This window comes from Bison bison, unplaced genomic scaffold (genome assembly GCF_000754665.1).
Source record: "Bison bison bison isolate TAMUID 2011002044 unplaced genomic scaffold, Bison_UMD1.0 scf7180017864280, whole genome shotgun sequence".
NCBI classification, from domain to species: Eukaryota; Metazoa; Chordata; class Mammalia; order Artiodactyla; family Bovidae; genus Bison; species Bison bison.
Window position 1 is genome coordinate 6848168 of NW_011494852.1, and position 21303 is coordinate 6869470.

At 47.8% G+C, this 21303-nt stretch overlaps 1 protein-coding gene and 1 pseudogene across 1 annotated transcript in view; one reads left to right on the forward strand and one right to left on the reverse strand.

Annotated features, from left to right (window-relative positions):
• Nucleotides 1-794: 794 nt before the first annotated feature.
• On the reverse strand, nucleotides 795-1259 carry LOC104995330 (annotated as a pseudogene).
• A 12799-nt stretch (nucleotides 1260-14058) lies between these two features.
• Nucleotides 14059-21303, forward strand: part of LOC104995332 (iron/zinc purple acid phosphatase-like protein) — a 13967-nt gene continuing 6722 nt past the window's right edge. The window contains exons 1-9 of the mRNA XM_010849209.1: nucleotides 14059-14179; nucleotides 18286-18486; nucleotides 18797-18979; nucleotides 20095-20218; nucleotides 20437-20499; nucleotides 20600-20714; nucleotides 20816-20923; nucleotides 21013-21070; nucleotides 21166-21233. Coding sequence (XP_010847511.1) covers nucleotides 14059-14179; nucleotides 18286-18486; nucleotides 18797-18979; nucleotides 20095-20218; nucleotides 20437-20499; nucleotides 20600-20714; nucleotides 20816-20923; nucleotides 21013-21070; nucleotides 21166-21233 — 1041 coding nt within the window. The remainder of the gene's footprint in view (nucleotides 14180-18285; nucleotides 18487-18796; nucleotides 18980-20094; nucleotides 20219-20436; nucleotides 20500-20599; nucleotides 20715-20815; nucleotides 20924-21012; nucleotides 21071-21165; nucleotides 21234-21303) is intronic.

Below are 21303 nucleotides of genomic sequence, written 5' to 3' on the forward strand. Positions count from 1 at the left end.
TGCATACAGGGTTATCATTACCATCTTTCTAAATCCCATATATATGCGTTAGTATACTGTATCGGTGTTTTTCTTTCTGGCTTACTTCACTCTGTATAATCGGCTCCAGTTTCAACCGCCTCATTAGAACTGATTCAAATGTATTCTTTTTAATGGCCGAGTAATACTCCATTGTGTATATGTACCACAGCTTTCTTATCCATTAGTCTCCTGATGGACATCTAGGTTGCTTCCATGTCCTGGCTATTATAAACAGTGCTGTGATGAACATTGGGGTACACGTGTCTCTTTCAATTCTGGTTTCCTTGGTGTGTATGCCCAGCAGTGGGATTGCTGGATCATAAGGCAGTTCTAGTTCCAGTTTTTAAAGGAATCTCCACACTGTTCTCCATAGTGGCTGTACTAGTTTGCATTCCCACCAACAGTGTAAGAGGGTTGCCTTTTCTCCACATCCTCTCCAGCATTATTGCTTGTAGACTTTTGGATAGCAGCCATTCTGACTGGTGTGAAATAGTACCTCATAGTGGTTTTGATTTGCATTTCTCTGATAATGAGTGATGTTGAGCATCTTTTCATGTATTTGTTACCCATCTGTATGTCTTCTTTGGAGAAATGTCTATTTAGTTCTTTGGCCCAGTTTTTGATTGGGTTGTTATTTTTCTGGAATTGAGCTGCAGGAGTTGCTTGTATATTTTTGAGATTAGTTGTTTGTCAGTTGCTTCATTTGCTATTATTTTCTCCCATTCTGAAGTCTGTCTTTTCACCTTGCTTTTTTTTTTTTTAATGAACGAGGCACTTTATTAACCCAGCATCATTTGTTCTAATGCTTCTTGTTGGCAGCTGCCACCTGTCCAGCGATTCTGTCCAGATCTCTCTGTCCCTGAGGCGTCAGTTTGCAGCCCCCATCTTGGTCCTTTTCCACCATTTTCAGCCCCTCCAGGGCTTGGAGGACCCGCCGGGCCACACTCTTGGAGCCTCTGCTGAAGTGGCTGGGCATGACGCCGTTCCTCTGGCACCCCCCATAGATCTTGGTCATGGAGCCAACCCCAGCGCCACCCGGGAGGTACAGGTGCCGTGCCGTGGAAGCAGCTTGTGTGTAGAACCAGTTCTCATCGTAGGGAGCAAGTTCTTTATGCTTGGCCAGCTTGACGGTGTCCACCCATTCAGCTTCCTGGACTTTTTGAGGAAGGCTGCCAGAGCTCTGACGAACTCCTGCTGGTTCATGTCTTTTACAGTAACTCCAGGCATCGTGCGGCCTCCACGCTGCCAGCCAGGGGCAAAATCCCTGTCTTTTAAAAATAGATATATTTATTTATTCAGCTGTGTTGAATCTTTGTTGCAGTGAGCCTGTGGCATGTGGGACCTTAATTTCTTAGCTGGGGATAGAAACTGTGTCCGCTGCATTGCAAAGCAGATTCTTAACCACCAGACCACCAGGAAAGTCCCCAGTCCCTGCATTTTTGAAGCTGACAGACTAGCGGGGAAGTTAGATAATAAATATAACACATAAATAAATATTACAGACTGTTAGAAGGTGATGTGAAAACATTGGGCAGGGTGGGCTTAGGACAGGGGTCAGCAAACTGTAGCACCCAGGTACAATCTAGCCTGCCATTTGCTTTTGTACAGTTCCCAAGCTAAGGATGGTTTTTATACCTTTTAATGTAGCTCAGAAGGTAAAGAATCTGCCTGCAATGCAGGACACCTGGGTTTGATCCCTGTGTCAGGAAGATCCCCTGCAGAAGGGAATGTCAACGACTGAACGACTAACACCACAACTACTAATGTTTGGGAAAATAAAATCAAGAGAATATTTTGTCACAACACTTAAATCAAATATAATCCACTATTTTTTTTTTTTAAAGAGAATGTTTTTCTTTTTGGTTGTGGTTCATGGCATGTGGGATCTTAATCTTAGTTCCCCAATCAGAGTTTGAACTTGTGCCCCCTGCACTGGAAGCCCAGAATCTTAACCACAGGACCACCAGGGAAGTCCCTGTGATATATAATATTTGCATGAAATTCACATTTCAATGTTCATGAATAAAATTTTATTGCAACATGGCCATGCTCATTCAGTTACATATTGTCTGTGATTGCTTTTGTGTTATAACCAGAGTTGAGAAGCTATGACACAGAGCATATGGCTACTGAAGCCTAAACTCTTTAATATCTTCCCAGGTGGCTCAGTGGTGAAAAATCTGCCTGCCAGGCGGGAGGCACGGGTTCTATCCCTGGGTCAGGAAGATCCCCTAGAAAAGAAAATGGCAGCCCACTCCAGTATTCTTGCCTGGGAAATCCCATGGACGGGGAGCCTGGTGGGTTACAGTGCACGGGGTCGCAATAGAGTCCGACATGAGTGAGCGACTATACAACCACAACCACCTTTACCGAAAGTCTCCAGACCCCTGACTTAGGGCATTCAGAACGATGTGTGGAGGTGGATTGTTATTTTCCATCAGGAAGTCAAGGAGAACCTCACTGATGAGGTGACATTTGGGTCAAGTCTGAAGGCAGGAAGGAGAAAGTTACGTTGTTCAGTCGCTCAGTCCTGTCTGACTCTTTGCAATCCCGTGGACTGCAGCACGCCAGGCTTCCCTGTCCTTCACTGTCTCCCAGAGTTTGCTCAAACTCATGTCCATAGAGTCAATGATGCCATCCAACCATCTCATCCTCTGTCGCCCCCTTTTCCTGCTGCTTTCAATCTTTCCCAGCATCAGGGTCTTTTCAAATGAGTCAGTTCTTCGCATCAGGTGGCCAAAGTATTGGCGCTTTAGCATCAGCATCAGTCCTTCCAATGAATATTCAGGGTTGATTTCCTTTAGGATTTACTGGTTTGATCTCCTTACTGTCCAAGGGACTCTCAACAGTCTTTTCCAGCATAGGGGCATCAGGAAAAAATGTTCAAGGCAGAGAGAGTAGCCGGTGCAAAGGCCCTGAGATAAGAATGCATCTGTTGTGCTCAAGGAACAGGATAGAAGCCTCTGTATCTGGGGGAGACTGAGCCAGGGTTGAGTAGCAGGAGTGAGGATAGAATGGTGGCTGGGGCAGATGGTGTGGGATCGGCCACGGGGAGGACTCTGGGCAGGGGAGGACCGTGGCCTCGCTCAGGGGTTAACAAGATTCCTGTGGTTGCATGTGGGGAAGACAGTGGGGACAGGATGGAAGCATGGAGACATGAGAGGGGGCTGCTAGGACAGTCCAGGAAGGAGCTGATGGGTAGCTGCTGGGGAAGGGAGGGAAGTGGGCAGATTCTGGATAAAACTGAGGGTGGCGTTGACAGTATTTCTCAACAGAGAATATCCTAGCTGGGGAAAAGTCTCTCCTAAAAGCGTTCACATCCCAGGCTATCACATCAGACACACCAGGGTCTTAGTCCCAGCTTGACTATATACAGGCTGTATGATGTTGGCTAAATTGTTCAATCTCTCTTAGCCTCAGTTTCTCCATCTATAAAATGGGGCTAGAGGACTTCCTGGTGGTCCAGTGGTTAAGAATCCACCCCCAATGCAGAGGATACGGGTTTGATTTTTGATTGGGGAACTAAGATCCCACATGCCATAGAGCAACTAAGCCAAAGACCCAGCACAGCCAAAATGAAAATTTAAAATTTAAAAATGAGGTTAATAGCCAGGGTGCAGTATCAATGAGATTGTTTATGCAAAGCACTCAGTGTGATGCCTGCACATGGGGAGTGCTCCATCTATATATGGCAGCTGTGATAACAAGGAACCTTCCCCAGGTGGGACCCCAAGACCTGTCTGCCCAGGTCCCTGTCCCTGAAGAGTATGCCACCCTCCTAGAAGGGAGCTGTCCCTCCATCAATCACCTCCTCTGGATCCCATAGGCCTCTTCTGCCTCGGACCAAGTCAGTGACCTGAAGGCCACACAGTGAGTTGCTAAGGTTTGCCAAACCTCAATTTTCCTGTCTATAAAATGGGCCTCCTAGAGTCTGCATTACAGAGTATCAAATCATTACAGATCATCAAATGAGCTATTTCCTAAGCAGGGCACCTGGCACACAGCAGTGCTCCTAGCAATTGCTGCTCTGTTTTCACCAAGATCATCAATAGCAATAGCTACATGGATCTCCCTCAAGTACTTTCCCAAAATTTATTATGAAAAATTTTAAACATACAAAAAATGTAAAATAATTTTATAAGAAACCCACATATTCATCACCTAGATTCGACCATTAGCATTTTACTACTCTTGCTTTATTACACATCTACTGATTCATCGAACTATCTCCATCAGTCTACTTTATCTTTTATAATGAATTGCAAAACCCTGAAATATTTCTATTAGGATTTCTGAGGACTCTGTTTACACCAAATACTACTTTTGATACTGTACTTAGTTCACTACAGCCACTCACTGGTCTAATTCTCAGCAATTCTCTAAAAACATATCAAGTACGCAGTATGTTATCCCCATTTTACAGATGAGGACACTGAGGCACAGAGAGCCAAAGGACTTAGAGCTACTAGAGTTGGAAGCTGGGTTTGAACCCTAGCCACCTGGCTCCAAACACCTGGTTTTTCATCCATTAATGCCATTTCTCTTCTCCGCAGAACAGGTGAATTTCACCACACAATGAAATATCACACAGTCATTACAAAAGAATGTTTAGAAGAGTCCAGTAAAATAACATTGGTATGTCAGATGATCGTGATTCAACTCAGATCCAGTGTCTAAGAAAAAAGGCTCCAATGAGGGACACCCACTGTTACCAGCAGTAGCTTAAGGGTAAATGAACACTGAGTGATTAAATGAAATGTTTTGTTAACCATTGCAGCTACTATTAATTGAGTTCTTTCTTTGTGCCTCACCCTATGATATAGGCTTTACATGCTGTATCTTTCTAAGCACTTATGAAGTAGCCAGGGACTTCCCTCATGGCCCAGTGCTTAAAACTTTGCCTTCCAATGTAGGGGGTGTAGTTCCATCCCTGTTTGGGGAGCTAAGACCCCACATGGCTCAAGGCCAAAAAAAACCCACATGAAACAGAAGCAATGTTCTAACATATTCAATAAAGACTTTAAAAATGGTCCACATCATGTACCTAGAGTCTATTACACAAAGTGAAGTAAGCCAGAAAGAGAAAAACAACTATCATATATTAATATATATATATGGAATCTAGACTGCTGACAGTCCCGGGGACAGCAAAAAGATCAAACCAGTCAATCTTGAGGGAAATCGATCCTGAATACTCACTGGAAGGACTGATGCTGAAGCTGGAGTGTCAGTATTTTGGCCACCTGATGCGAACAGCCAACTCATTGGAAAAGTCACTGATGCTGGGAAAGATTGAGGGCAGAAGGAGAAGAGGGTGTCAGGATGAGATGGCTGAATGGCATCACCAATGCAATGGACATGAACTTGGGCAAGCTTTGGGAGATGGTGAGGGATGGGGAGGCCTGGCATACTGCAGTCCATGGGGTTGCAAAGAGTTGGTCACAACTCAGGGAATGAACGATAACAACATGCAATCTAGAAAAATGGTATTAATGAACCTATATGCAGGGCAGCAGTGAAACGCAGGTGTAGGGAAGACTTGTGGACACGGTGGGAGGAGAAGATGGGACGAACTGGGAGAGCCACACTGAAGCATATACATTACCATATGTAAAACAGATCGCCAGTGGGAATTTGCTGTACGACACAGGGAGCTCAAACCCGGTGCTCTGTGACAAGGTAGGGGGTGGAGCGGGGTGGGAGGTGGGAAGGTAACTCAAGAGGGAGGGGACATGTGCGTACCTATGGCTGATTCATGTTGATGTATGGCAGAAACCAACACAATATTGTAAAGCAATTATCCTCCAATCAAAAATAAATTAAAAAATTTAAAACTGCTCCACATTAAAAAAAAAGTCTTAAAAAAAGAAGTAGCCATTGCTGAACCCATTTTAGAGATTAGGACACTGAGACTAAGAGAAGAGTGGAACTAGTCCAAGGTTACCCAGCCAAGAAATGGCAAACCCAGGATTCAAATTCAGGTGTGCCAGCTGAATTTGAGCTGGTTATCCTTTTCTGGCTCTTTCTACTTTCTTATTTTTCAGTAATAAGATGATTTACTTTCTTAAGGAAAGAATATTTTAGAAAGAAGTCCCCTTAAGAAAGCAGACTCATTTATCTTTATTTTATTAGCCATGTGTATTAGTTTAAAAACATTAACAACCCCACCTCACACCATACACAGAAATCAGTTGCAGATAGATTGCCAACCTAAATGTAATGCAAATGATAAAACTTTTGGAAAATAAGAGAATATCAATATGTTTCAGAAACATGGGGATATAGCTTTAATAGGATTTTTAAAAATCCATAAAGAAAAATTGAGAAATTGAGTGATGCTAAAGTTAAGACTTTCTGTCCATTCAGTTCAGTTCAGTTCAGTTGCTCAGTCATGTCCAACTCTTTGCAACCCCATGAATTGCAGCACGCCAGGCCTCCCTGTCCATCACCAACTCCCAGAGTTCACTCAGACTCACGTCCATCGAGTCAGTGATGCCATCCAGCCATCTCATCCTCTGTCGTCCCCTTCTCCTCCTGCCCCCAATCCCTCCCAGCATCACAGTCTTTTCCAATGAATCAACTCTTTGCATGAGGTGGCCAAAGTACTGGAGTTTCAGCTTTAGCATCAGTCCTTCCAAAGAACACCTAGGACTGATCTCCTTTAGAATGGACTGGTTGGATCTCCTTGCAGTCCAAGGGACTCTCAAGAGTCTTCTCCAACACCATAGTTCAAAAGCATCTAAACAATGCCATTAAGAGAGTAAAAAGATGTGATTTCCCAGGTGGTCCAGTGGTTAAGACTTCACGCTCCCAATGCAGTGGGCCCAGATTTAGTCCCTGGTCAAGGAACTAAATCCCACATGCTGCAACTAAGACCCAGAACAGCAAAAAAAACAAAACAAAACAAAAAAAACACCTAATTGACAGAATATATTTTTTAAAAAAGAGAGAGAGTGTGTGTAAAAAGGCAAGCCACAGTAGGAGATGTTCATAGTTCACATAACTAACAAATGGCTGGTGTTCAGAATATATAAAGAGCAAATTCATTTTAAAAACAAACAACCCATAGAAAATTGTGCAAGACACATGAACAAACACACCAAGATAATGGATATCCACAAGACCAGTATGCAAATGAAAAGATGGTCAATTTTAATTGCTCCTCAGGGAAATGCAAATTAAAACTATTATGAGCTACCACTACAGATCCACCAGAATGGCTAAAAATAAAACGCCTGACATGGCCAAGTGTTGGCGAGGATGTGGAACAATGGAAATGCTCCAACATGGCTGGAGGAAGGAGAATAAATTATTACAACCACTTTGGAAAACTCTTTGGTAGTATCTATCTATTATCTATCTATCTGTCTGTTTGTCTGTCTATCTCCCATGAGCCAGCTAGTCTACTGCTGGATTCATACACGAGAGAAATGTATACATATGTTCACAATATACTGTAAATGTACTAGAACAAAATATGTACTAGAAAGTTAAGAATACCATTTGTAAGAGACAAAAAATGGAAAGAACTCAAATTTCCATCTACAGTCAGTAAATAAATAAACTGTAGAGTATTCACAGGATGGAATGGTACTTGACCATAAGAAGGAATAGACTGTATGTATAGACCCAACCTGGCTAAATTCTGCAGTCATAATGTTGAGAGCTGGCTTAAAACTCAACATTCAAAAAACTAAGATTGTGGCATCCAGTCCCATCACTTCATGGCAAATAGATGGGGAAACAATGGAAACAGTGAGAGACTTTATTTTCTTGGGCTCCAAAATCACTGCAGATGGTGACTGTAGCCATGAGATTAAAAGACACTTGCTCCTTGGAAGAAAAGCTGTGACCAACCTAGACAGCATATTAAAAAGCAGAGACATTACTTTGCCAACAAAGGTCCATCTAGTCAAAGCAGTGGTTTTTCCAGGAGCCATGTGTGGATGTGAGTGTTGGACCATAAGGAAAACTGAGCGCTGAAGAATTGATGCTTTTGAACTGTGGTGTTGGAGAAGACTCTTGAGAGTCCCTTGGCCTGCAATGAGATCCAACCAGTCCATCCTAAAGGAAATCGGTCCTGAGTATTCATTGGAAGGACTGATGGTGAAGCTGAAACTCTAATACTTTGGTCACCTGATGTGAAGAATTGACTCAGTGTAAAAGACCCTGATGTTGGGAAAGACTGAAGGCAGGAGGAGAAGGGGACAACAGAGGATGAGATGGTTGGATGGCATCACTGACTCGATGGACATGAATTTGAGCAAGCTTCGGGAGTTGGTGATGGACAGGGAAGCCTGGTGCGCTGTAGTCCATGGGGTCACAAAGAGTCGGACACAACTGAGCAACTGAACTGAACGTTGAGAGAAAGAAGAGAGACACAGGAGTTCACAGTGTATAGTTCGGTTTATGTCATGTGGGGAGCAGGCAAAATGAAAGAGGCATGAAGAGACATACTTAGGTGCGGTAACCTAAATCAGGTAGAAGTTAGTGAAGTGGGTACCTTCATGGGGAGGGAGAAAGCCGTGCCTGGGAGGAGGCTGGAGGGAATTTGTAGAAACCTGGGAAGATCTGTTTCCTCACCTGGGTGGTGGTTACACAAGTGTGTTTGTCATAATTCATTCAGTAGAACATTTATGTTTCATGTGCTTTTCTATATGTATGCCATATTTGCAATAAAAGATTGCAAAATATATATTTTTTTAATTTGTTACTTCACTTTATTATGGATCACACTGCTGCAGTGAGGAAGACTTACATGGTTTTTTAACTGAGAGACTTCTGTTGTCTGCCGGGGGAGGAGATGGAGGCAAACACTTCCCTTCACCTACTTCTGCAGGGCTGTGAGTGACAGAGACAGGCTACCTCGTGGTCAGGGCCACTGAACTGACATCTAGGATGGCAGGACTCTTCAGGTAGAGGGTTTCGCTGCTCCCCTGATCTCTGGCCCGGGGAGCAGCACCACAGTCATCCTATTACGGGCACCCAGCGGGTACCAGCCTGCGGATCACTCTTCAAGGAGAGGTGATCCTCCCCAGGAAGAAATCCAGACTATTCTCTCGAGAGCCAAGTCCATCATTCCTACTGAGCAGGCACAGGCACACCCAGCAGCCTGGGGGGTGGGGGTGAAGGATAAATAATTAAAAATGACTCTGAAAAGTAGGTTCGTTATAGCCTTACCTTACAAACTGGGCAGACTGGAAGTCTCGGGTAAATAACTGGGAGGCACTGTGTGTGGCGCTGGCTCTGTGCTGGGCACTGTTCTAAGTAGCTTATATCTATTACCTGATTTAATTGTCACATAACCCTCTAAGATGGCCACTATTAGTATCACCATTTAACAGATGGAGAAACTGAGGCACGGTGAGGTTCAATCATTTCCCTAAGCTGGTTAATGCTAGATCTAAACACAGGCTAAGTCACCCCAGAGTAGATCTTCTGTTCGCCACCACAAGATTACTCTAAGGAGAGAATAAGAAATAGGAAAATGGGAGTCTATTTATCAAAAGCATAGAAGTATCTAAAAAGAGAAACTAGAAGTAATTATATGGCTGTCCTGAGAGTAGGCAAGAGGCCTGCGTATGATTAGGACAGAGGAAAGGGGTCATAAGTGAGCTATGACCCCTTTATCAGCTACATCAGGGACCAAAAAGTACAATTCCAGTAGGGCTTTTTTCTTTTTTGGCTGCTCAGCTTGTGGGATCTTTCTTCCCCCACCAGGATGGAACCTGAGGCCCCCAGTGGTCAAAGCGCAGAGTCCTAACCTTTGGACTACCAAGGAAGTCCCCAGTGGGTTTTCTTTTTGGCTGTGGTCTTGGTTGTGGCGAGCGGGGGCTACTCTTGGTTGTGGTGTGCGGGTTTCTCATTGCAGTGGCTTCTCTTGTTGCACAGCACAGGCTCTAAGGGTACACAGGCTTTAGTAGTTGGGGCAAGTAGGCTCAGGAGTTGTGGTTTATGGGCTCTAGAGCACAGGCTCAATAGTTGTGGCACACGGGCTTAGTTGCTCCGTGGCCTGTGGGATCTTCCCAGAGCAGGGGTTGAACCCATGTCTACCGCATTGGCAGGCAGACTCTTCACCACTGAGCCACCAGAGAAACCCTGCAATGGGGCTTTTTTACCTGACTCAGCGATAGAATTCAGGGGCCGTGTGAACTCGGACTGGAAAAACAACTTTGCTTTGACAGCCCTTCAATTCAATGATCCTCAGCATGTGGTTTGGGAACAAAGCGATTTTCATAAGATGTGTTTGTCCTTTTCACTCTTTAGAAGCTACCTGACCTGCGATGACATCATCACTGTGATGGCTAATGAAACGTATGCACGTGTATTCTTGAGTTTCAAAAACTTCCTCTTTCTGGGAATCCCTGGAGGTCCAATGGTTAGGAGTCGGTGCTTTCACTACAGAGAGCCCAGCTTGGGAAACTAAGATCTCACCATCCTTGAGACACGGCCAAAAGAAAGAAAAAGGAAAGAAAAGAAAAAAAAAATTCTCAGTTTTATTTTCTTACACTGTTGTTGTCCAGTCGCTCAGTTATGTCCAACTCTTTTCGATCTCATGGACTGCGGCACGCCAGGCTTCCCTTTCCCTTACCATCTCCCAGAGTTTGATCATGTTCCTGTTCACTGAGGCAGTGATGCCATCCAACCATCTCATCCTCTGTTGTCCCCTTCTCCTCCCGCCTTCAATCTTTCCCAGCATCAGGGTCTTTTCTCATGAGTCAGCACTTCCCATCAGGTGGCCAAAGTATTGGAGCTTCAGCACCAGTCCTTCCAATAAATATTCAGGGTTTCTTCCATGGTAAATATTGATAGATATAACCCCACATATAACAAAACTCTTTGGGGTCCTCAATAATTTTTAAGAGGGTAGTTTACGAACTGCTGCTGTAATTGAAATTTCCCAGGTGCTTCTAACATGGTGGGGGATTGGAAGGGCCAACCCCAGGACACAGCAGATTTCTGGCTTTGTCATGAGAAGAAATTACAGATGTTTTTACACCCTATTATAGTTATCCCTATTGTAGTTGTCACAAGACTCAAACACCATCAATACACTCAACAAAGCTAAATTACTAACATTTTTAATGCATTGATAAAGAAGTACGTATATTACTGTATCACATATATAAAAAATTTCCTGCATCTGTGTAATAGCATCCATTTCCTTTGTATCCTGTGTATTTTTTTTTTTAATGCATGTAAAAACATGATTCGGGGAAGGGCTTCACCAGCCTACCACAGGTGACTTTAGCAAAAAAACTTCAGGTAGCACTAGTAGCAAAGAACCCAACCACCAATGCAGGAGACAAAAGAGATGCAGGTTTGATCCCTGGGTCGGGAAGATCCGTTGGAGGAGGAAATTGCAACCTGCTTCAGTATTCTTCACCTGGGATATGCCACGGACTGGTGGGTTACAGTCCATGGAGTCACAAAGAGTCGGACACGACTGAACACACACACAGGAGGAAGTTAAAATTGCTAAGGGTAGAATTTCCCTGGTGGTCTACTGGGTAGGACTCCACACATTGAATGAAGAGGCAGAGGATTCAATCCCCGGATAGGGGAACTATTGGCCCACAGGCCCTGCTGAGCAGCCAAAAAATTAAAAGCAAAAACAATTGCTGAGGGTGAGCAGGGTCTTCGGGTTATTTGAGTTTGACTAAAAGGGCTTTTTTTTTTTTTTTTTTTTTTTAACATTTTAAGCTGTAACGGAGACTCCAGGAGGTGGAGAAAAATCCAAGCAGTGCAAAAGCCCATCTTGAACCACACCCCCAGTGTTGTTCTTGGAAACTGGTGTACACAATCTGCAGATACAGCTCTGCTTGAATTTACAAAGCCAAATTGTGGAGTCATTTTGTCAGACAAGAAGAAGCAAAGAAAACCTGGACCTCTGACTTTTCCTGCTGCTCTGGCAAAATGAGGGAATGAAAGTCGCTCTGTCATGTCAGACTCTTTGCGACCCCATGGACCATAGCCTGCCAAGCTCCTCTGTCCGTGGAATTCTCCAGGCAAGAATACTGAAGTGGGTAGCCATGCCCTTCTCCAGGGATTGAACTCAGGTCTCCCACGTTGCAGGTGGATTCTTTACCGTCCAAGCCAGGCTCTGGGAAAATATCCAAGGGTATCGTGGCAAGCCACTTACAACCTTCAAACAGGTCACAAACCTTTTACAGAGAGGTCTCACTGGCTCCCACCTAGTTAGTGCTTAGTCCGCCCCCCTGGACTGTAGCCTACCAGGCTCCTCTGTCCATGGGATTCACCAGGCAAGAATACTGGTGTGGGTTGCCATGCCCTCCTGAAGGGGATCTTCTCCATCCAGGGATCAAACCCAGGTCTCCTGCATTGCAGGTAGATTCTGAGCCACGGTAAGTCTGAGCCACTAGGGAAGCACGGTCCCACCTACATCCCAAGGCAATTTCTGGAACTCACACATTAATAATCATAAAAATAACAGCTGATTCTTATCCAGCCCTTACTCTGGGCCAGGCCCTGTTCTCAGCATGCAATTTCATGTGTCAACTGGTTTAAACTTCACCATAGACCATAGTGTTCATACTGTTATCACCGTCATTTCACAGGCGAAGAAACCGAGTCCCAGCGAGGTCGAGTAACAGCCGAAGTTACACAGCTCAGAAGCAGCACTGTGATTGGTGGACTTAGATTTTCTGTTTTCAGCATGCGGGGGGCGGGGCGGCAGCTGCGAAGGACTGAACTAAGCTTGGAGAGAAGGAGGAAGGAACTGCCAAGAATACAAAGCCCGTGAGGAGGGAAAGGGATGGGGAATCTCCCCACCCCAACTCAGGTCGCGGATGAAGGTGCCTGAACACCTGAGTACCTCGGGATCCGGAAAGGCCAGAGATGGGGACCAGTGTCAGTGCCCTGGGGGCTCTGCAGCTGCGGGGTGAGGCTCCTGGAGACAAACACAGACTTACCGGTCCGGGCGCTCACCTGGTGGCCAGCTTGGAGGTGGCGGCGGTGGTTTACCAAAACTTCCTGGGTACCCCTTCCTTCGCTCCGCCCTTGGGGGGTTGCGTGTGGGCGTGGGGCGCCTGGGACCGGCCAGACCAGTGGGACGCGGGGCCCCAGCTGTCTGGGGAGGCCGTCACCTGGAGAAGGCAGGCTCTTCCGGGGCTGGGACAGCTGTGGGCGGTGGGATGGCTCATAAATACCACCGTCGCACTGGTGCCCGAGACGCGCGCATGCTGGGAGCTGGCGTCCCAGAGGGTGAGCCGGGACCCAGAGGGAACCCCCAGCCCCAGCTCCCGGTTCCCGGATTGACAGTCCCCACCTGCCTCTGCCCTGGCAGGCAGGTCCTCCATGACCAGGAGATCCGAACTGAAGCGGGAGGGGAAGGGCTGGGGAGAAGGAGGTTGGGTATGCAAGCGCAGGACCAGGAAATAGGGAGAAATTGGGGTCACTAACAGCAGGATGGGATGCTGAGATGGGGGCAGGGAGGATGGGGCTGCTCCAGGTGGGATGAAATGCTTGGTTGGTCTGGGGATGGAGTGGAGGTATTGGAGTCACAAAGATGGAAGGTTGCAGGATGGAGGAGAGGACCATGAGATCTCTGAGGGCAGGGTGGAATGCCCAGGATGGAGAGCCCCACCCCCAATCCCATTCCCAAACTTCTTGCACTGGGAGTGAACGGTGGATAAGAGCAAGGGTTCTGCAGCCAGGACCCCTGAATTCCAGTCTCCGCTCCTTCACACTTGAGCCATGCCACTGAATCACTCCATTGCTCAACTTCCTCATCTGTGATACGGGGCTGATGATCACAGAGGCTACCAATACAGGAATGTTGTCGGGCTCCCACGAGTTCATCTATGCAAAGTGCTTAGCATCCAGTGAGGCTCAGAGGGTATTTGTCTCTCAGTCGTGAGTGACGCTTGCTTTTGTTTTCTCTCCAGAGTCTGGATAAGCACTCCCTGTGAAGCCCTCCCTGCCATCCCCGCTGACTCCTTCCCCCGTCCTCTCAGCCCCTCCTGCTGATGCCTGCAGGACCCTTTCCCTTGCCCTGCTCCCCACCTCCCCTCTACCATGTGTTCCTTCCGTCCCTGCTGGACCTGCTGCTGTCTACTCCTCTTCTTCTCCCTGGAAGTCCGGGGGTCCCCAAAGCCTCCCAGTGCTGCCCCTGAGCAAGTGCACTTGTCCTACCCAGGTAAGTGTCTGTGACCTCTCCCTGGGCATTTCCCAGTGAGGACCAGTTGGTTTGGGGGCTCTGGTATTTCACACTGATTCCTGAGGGAGTCTAGGCTGGTGGGTCTTCCTGAGCCTCAGTTGCCCACATCTGTTAAATGGGGATTATAAGCAGTAGGGTATGTGGCTGTGTGGGAAATGGTTCTGGTTCTCAGCCTATAGTAAGCATTTTCCTTGGAGGATTGGAGTTGTCATTATTCATTGTGTAACTGCTCATTGTGTTGTCACAAAATACCTCCTGGTCCTTAATCTTGGGGTGGAGGTGCAAGGGGGTAATAAGACCCTGGACTCTGGACCCTCTGCACCCAGACTTCTGGGTTCTAACCCAGCTTTGTTGCTTATCTGCCGTGTGACCTTGGGAGAGTGACTTAACCTCTCTAGCCTCAGCCTCCTCATCTGGACAGTAGGGTAATATTAGTGAGACCTCCCAGTGGAGAGTAAGTGAAATAGTAACCTGTGAAGTGGCAAATGGGAACTTGGAATGTGGCAGTGGTTCTCACATGTTTCTGTCTCAGGATGCTTTGGCACAGCTGAAAAAATTATGAGAACTTCAGAGAGCTTTAGCCTATGTGAGTTATATCCATAACAATCGCCATATCAGAAACTAAAATGGAGGCATTTAAAAATATTGATTCAATCATTAAAAATGAACAATAGTAAACCTATTCAGTAGTAAGGTAAATGACATTTTTCATGAAAAGTAACTACACTTTAAAAAAGAAAAGCAATATTGTGGGAAAATTGGCATTGACTTATTAAATCTTTTAAGGTCTCTTTAATGTCCTCTCTTATCTGTGACAGTTTCTCAGACTTTTCTGCTTTTTTGGATCCTTGACACTTTTAGGGTAGTTTCACTTAGTTCGTTATTTATTCGTTTATTTATTTGTTTGGCTGTGCTGGGTCTCCGCTGCTGCTCAGGCTTTTCTCCAGTCGCAGCGAGGAGGCTACTCTCTTGTTTCAGAACATGGGCTCTAGGGCAGGTGTGGGCTCAGAAGTTGTGGCTCTCAGTCAGTTGCCCTGTGGCGTGTGGAATCTTCCTGGGTCAGGGATCGAACCGCATCCCTTGCATTGGCTGGCAGATTCTTAACCCCTGGGCCACCAGGAAGTCCTAAGGTAGTTTCTTAAAGGTTAGTTGCATTGAGAATCTGAAACCTCATGAATGAAATGGCTTTGGCATTTGCTGGATAAGTAACCTCGGACAAGGCACTTTGCCTGGAGGCCTCTGTAAACTGGAACAAAAATAAAACCCATCTCACAGGGCTGCTGTGAAAACCCAGTGAGATCATAGCTATCCTTTGTTTGGCCTACACAATAATGATATAATAACAAATATACTCTTAGAAGTGATTCAGATGGAAAACTCATTTAACCTCTTATTGACCTTAAGCTGTAGGTACTATTGTTAGTTCCATTTTACAAAAGAGTAAACTGAGGCCCAAAGCAATGAAGAGTCTCACGTCAGGTCACACAGTCTGGGATTTGAATCCAGGCAGGCTGGCTTAAGAGCCTGCCATATTTGGTCTTCAAACTGTAAATTTTGTACTAATTTTAGATACCATGAGATCTTACTAATGCCAGCAGTATTTCAGTCCACCAACAAGGGTATACTTTAGCCTTCTTTCCTCATTTGCAACTTCTTTTTCCAACATTGAGAAACCAAGCTCCCTCTATCTACAATAGACTTACTCATTTGTTCAGTGCTAGAGTAAGCATAAAGGGGTTGCTCCATGGCCTGTGGGGTCTTAGTCCCCTGACCAGAGATGAAACCTGAGTTCCCTGCATTGCAAGGCAGATTCTCAACCACTGGACTGCCAGGGAGGTCCCTGTTTTTTGATATACTTACAGCCCTCTGTTAAGTGTTTCTATTCCGTATTGACGTCCCCCTACAACCTACGTGTGTGCTAAGTCACTCCAGCTGTGTCTGACTCACTGCAACCCTATGGACTGTAGCCAGCCAGGCTCCTCTGTCCATGGGAGTTTTCAGGCAAGAATACTGGGGTGGGTTGCCATGCCCTCCTCCAGGGGGATCTTCCTGACACAGGGATCAAACTCTTACCTCTTATGTTTCCAGCATTGGCAGGGAACACTAGCAGCACCTGGGAAGCCCCGCTACAACCTAGGAAGGCTTTAATTGTTCATTTCTTGGGGTGTGTGAAGGAAAGATGAAACAGGACTATAGCTCTAGGACTCAGGGTTTTAAGAAAATGACAGACTTGAGAAGCATCCTACCCCTGCCTCTCGACTAACTACTCCATTCCCATCCCCTCTTTTTTCTACCCCTTCCCCATTCCAGCCCACGTAAGTAATCCAGCTGTTCAGTTTCTGGTGTACGTCTCTTGCACAAATAAATGAGCAGATACTTGTGTATTCTCTTACACCCTCTTACATGAAGAATAGCTGCCTATAGACACTCTTTCGTACATTGCTTCTGTTAACGTTGTGTCCTGGACGTCATTCTATACTGGTTCCTAGAGTTCATCGTCTTCCTTTCCGACAGCTGTGAAGTGCTCCTGGGTACGGATGTTAGATAGTTCCTTAAGTTACGCTCCTATGTAGGGGCATGTCTGTGGTTTCCGATATTTTGCAGTTACAAACAGTGCTGCCATGAATGACCTGTGCGCGTGCCTTCTGTACACACGTTGCAGGAAAAAGAATCACCTGGTGGGCTTCCCAGGTGGCACTAATGGTAAAGAACCCGCCTGCCAAAGCAGGAGACATGAGAGATTCCATTTCAATCCCTGGATCGGGAAAATCCCCTAGAGAAGGGCATAGCAACCCACTCCGGTATTCTTGCCTGGAGAACCCCATGGGCAGAGGAGCCTGGTGGGCTGCAGTCCATAGGGTCGTAATGAGTCAAACACTACTGAAGTGACCTAGCACGCGTGCACACACACCACATGTTATTTTTAAAACCTTGATTTTGTTGCTAATGGGGTTTGTTTATTTGCTTTTGTTTGTTTGCAAATTGACTTTTCTGGTCATGCCTTGTGGCATGAGAAATCTTAGTTCCCTCATCAGGGATTGAACCCTCGAACCCAGGCCCCCTGCATTAGAAGCTGGAGTTTTAACCACTGGACCTTGACGGAGGTCCCTGGTTGCTGACATTCAAGAATTAGAAGCTATTACTTAAAAGTTTGTATGTGCTCTTGGGATATGAAAACCACTGTATAAAGATTTCGGAGAAGGCAATGGCAACCCCACTCCAGTACTCTTGTCTGGAAAATCCCATGGACAGAGGAGCCTGGTAGGCTGCAGTCCATGGGGTTGCTAAGAGTCGTGCACGACTGAGCGATTTCACTTTCACTTTTCACTTTCATACATTGGAGAAGGAAATGGCAACCCACTCCAGTGTTCTTGCCTGGAGAATCCCAGGGACAGAGGAGCCTAGTGGGCTGCCATCTGTGGGGTCGCACAGAGTCGGACACAACTGAAGTGACTTAGCAGCAGTAGCACTTAGCAGTATAAAGACTTGCTCTAGAAGTTGACAGACTGGCTGGTACCAAGCCTGCTTCCTGCACGGCAGCCATCCCTAGAGCTGAACAATGGTTTCCACTCCGAAACGGCAGGCTCTACGCTCGGTCACAGACTCCACCCCTCCCTGCTGCCTTCCTCCTTACAGCTGGCCCTTGTTCCCATATATATTACCTAACTGGCCTCCAGACATTTGAGTTTACAACCCCTAAACAGTGTCATGTGTAAAGTATGTGGCACAAGCCTGCACATAGTAACACCATTTATAATAATATCCATCCACTCATGTAACCCTGACTGTACCAGACACTGTTTCAAGTGCTTTCCTCTTATTTATTCATCTAAGCCTCAAAGAACCCTATAGGGAAGATACTATTATTATCCCATTTTACCAACAAGGAAACTGAGGCTCAGAGAACTGCAGTGACTTGCCCAAGGAAAGCACAGCTTGGAAATGGTGAAGTAGGGATTGAACTTGGGAAGCTCCGGAACCTGTGTCCTTAACTCGTAAATGTTCAACAGCCTCTCACTCTCTGCACATCTCTCCCCACGTCTACCCAGGCCTCACTGCCGAACCTCCTTTGCCTCTCTCTCCAGGTGAGCCAGGCTCCATGACTGTAACCTGGACCACACGGGTCCCGGTGCCCTCTGAAGTGCAGTATGGGCTGCAGCCTTCTGGGCCCCTGCCCTTCCAGGCTCAGGGCACCTTCAGCCTCTTTGTGGATGGGGGCATTCTCCGGCGGAAGCTCTACATACACCGAGTCACCCTGCAGGGGCTGCTGCCAGGGGTCCAGTATGGTGAGAGGTGCCCTGGGGCCGGGTGTTGAAGGGCGAATGGGAGGAGAAGTGGGATGTGGGCTAACAGCTACTATTGGCAGGTGGCTCAGGCAGGCTGGTACCCTCTCTGCTTACCTGCAAGCCTATTGTATGAGACCCTGGGATGAAAACGGAAGGCTGGAGACCTGGGGTGAGGTGGTCAGAAGGGGCATGGGTTAGACCCATTCAGTCCCCCCACCAATTGAAGATGGATGGGGGTGAAGGAGACACCCTGGGGCGCTCCCCCCACCCCCCAGCCCCGGCAGACTTTGACGTTTTCCTCTCCCCTCAGTTTACCGCTGTGGCAGTGCTCAGGGCTGGAGCCGTCGCTTCCGCTTCCGGGCCTTGAAGAAGGGACCCCACTGGAGCCCGCGCCTGGCTGTGTTTGGGGACCTGGGGGCCGACAATCCGAGGGCCCTCCCCCGACTGCGCCGGGACACCCAGCAGGGCATGTACGACGCTATTCTTCATGTGGGTGAGGAGGCATCTGCTAGGTATGGGGTGGGAGGTAACGCCAGGACTGCAAGGGGCCGGGAGCCGGGGCCAGCGTGGTTCCAAAGGGACGGGGGAAGAGACTGGCTATGGGGATGCTGTCGCGGTTAACTGGGCTCCCGGGTTAAAATCAGTCTGGCACTTAGAGCTACGTGCATTGGTTTTCTCCTCTGTATTACTGTTGTAAGAGCTGGGACTAGGTTAGATTCTTCCGACTGTTGTGATGACGATACGGACGTCCCAGGGGGCGCTAGTGGTAAAGAACCTGCCTGCCAATGCAGGAGATGTAAGACACGCGGGTTCGATCCCTGGGTCAGGAAGATTCCCCTGGAGGAGGGCATGGCAACCCCACTCCAGTATTCTTGTTTGGAGAATCCCATGGACAGAGGAGCCTGGCGGGCTACAGTCCACGGGGTCACAAAGAGTCGAACACAACTGAAGCGTCTTAGTACACATGCACCGTGATGAAATAAGTCGACATTGACTGCCACGCTGTAGGTGCTACATAAGTGTTGGTTGTCATGATCATTTCTGCTGTGATCTGAGAGCCAGGAACCAGATGGGAGACGGAAATCGGGGCTATGATTCAAAGCTGTAGTAGACGCTGGAATCAGACTCCTGAGGTTTGATTCCTGGATCCTTAAGCTCAGCTCTGTGACCTTGAGTCAGCTCTCCACCTCCCTGGACCTCGGCTTCCCCATCTGAAACGGGGATGATAATAACATCCACTTTAGAGGGTGTTTTGAGGATTCGGCTGATCAAGCAAAACATCTGGAACACTGCCTGGTACAAAACCAGTGCCAGGGCAGACCATGCCAGTCTCAATGCTGTCATGACTCTGGGAAGGGACGAGATGGGGCTGGGGTCCTGGGGCACAGGAGACCAGCGAGGTCCTGGGTCCTGCAGGCATGTCAGGGACCAGAGGCTAAGGAGACGGTTCCAAGTGCCTAGGCACTCGGGTGTGAGGTAGGGACTGAAGATGCCTGAGCGGGAGGGGGAGCCAGGACTTGATCAACAAGGTCTCAGTTCTGGCAACAGCAGAGCTGGGTCTGGGTCTTCATCCTCTCCTCCACCCCCCACCTCCCCACCCCCACCCAGGAGACTTCGCCTACAACATGGATCAGGACAATGCACGTGTCGGAGACAGGTTCATGAAACTCATCGAACCCGTGGCTGCTAGCCTACCTTACATGACCTGCCCTGGGAATCACGAGGAACGCTAGTGAGGCCCGAGGGCTTTGGGGTGGGCGAGGGCCTGGCGGACAAAACCAGTCCTTCCTAGTGTCTCACCTTAGTTTCTCACACTGCAGCAGCTCATTGACGGACGTGAGAGGAGAGGAGATGAGGGCTGGGCTGGGAGCCAGGCTTGGCCTGATGGTGGGAAGTGGGAGGAGGGGCACCCAGACCCTCCCTCCTACCCTTTTACTTCCTTTTATCCAGCAACTTCTCCAACTACAAAGCTCGCTTCAGCATGCCGGGGAACACCGAAGGCCTGTGGTACAGGTAATCTGAGGGGGGAGCAGGGACAGTGGCCTCCCTCCCATGAAGGATGGGAGATGCAGAGGAGACCCTCACCTCTGACCCCTGCCCTTGACCCTTCCAGCTGGGATCTGGGACCCGCACACATCATCTCCCTCTCCACTGAGGTATATTTCTTCCTCCATTACGGCCGCCACCTGGTAGAGAGACAGTTTCACTGGCTGGAGAGCGACCTCCAGGTAACCTGTGGATGTCTCCCTGGGATGTGTCCCCCACCCCCTCCTCCATCACCAGCTGCCCCCTGCTCCGCCCGCCCCTCACTCTGAACCCTTCTCTGCAGAAAGCCAATAAGAACCGGGCGGTCCGGCCGTGGATCATCACCATGGGCCACCGGCCCATGTACTGCTCCAATGCTGATTTGGATGACTGTACTTGGCATGAAAGCAAGGTGAGCACCCCCTCCCAGGGAACCAGGTGCTGAAATCCAGGTCGGGGGTGAGCCTCAGCCCCTCTCCCCTCCTTGCTCATCTTGCTTAGGTTCGCAAAGGCCTCCGTGGCAAGTTCTATGGGTTGGAGGATCTTTTTTACAAATATGGTGAGTGACCCCCCTGCTCCACCCCAGGACTCTTGAGGCCCCGCCTCCCTTCTCTCCTGGATTCAGAGGCCTGAACCCCTCTTGCTTTGTCTCAGGGGTTGACCTGCAGCTGTGGGCCCATGAGCACTCGTATGAACGCCTGTGGCCGATTTACAACTACCAGGTGAGGGAGGCCCCCGGGAGGGCTGAGACCCATGGGGCTGGTGGTGTCAGTGGACCCCCCTCAGCCAGAT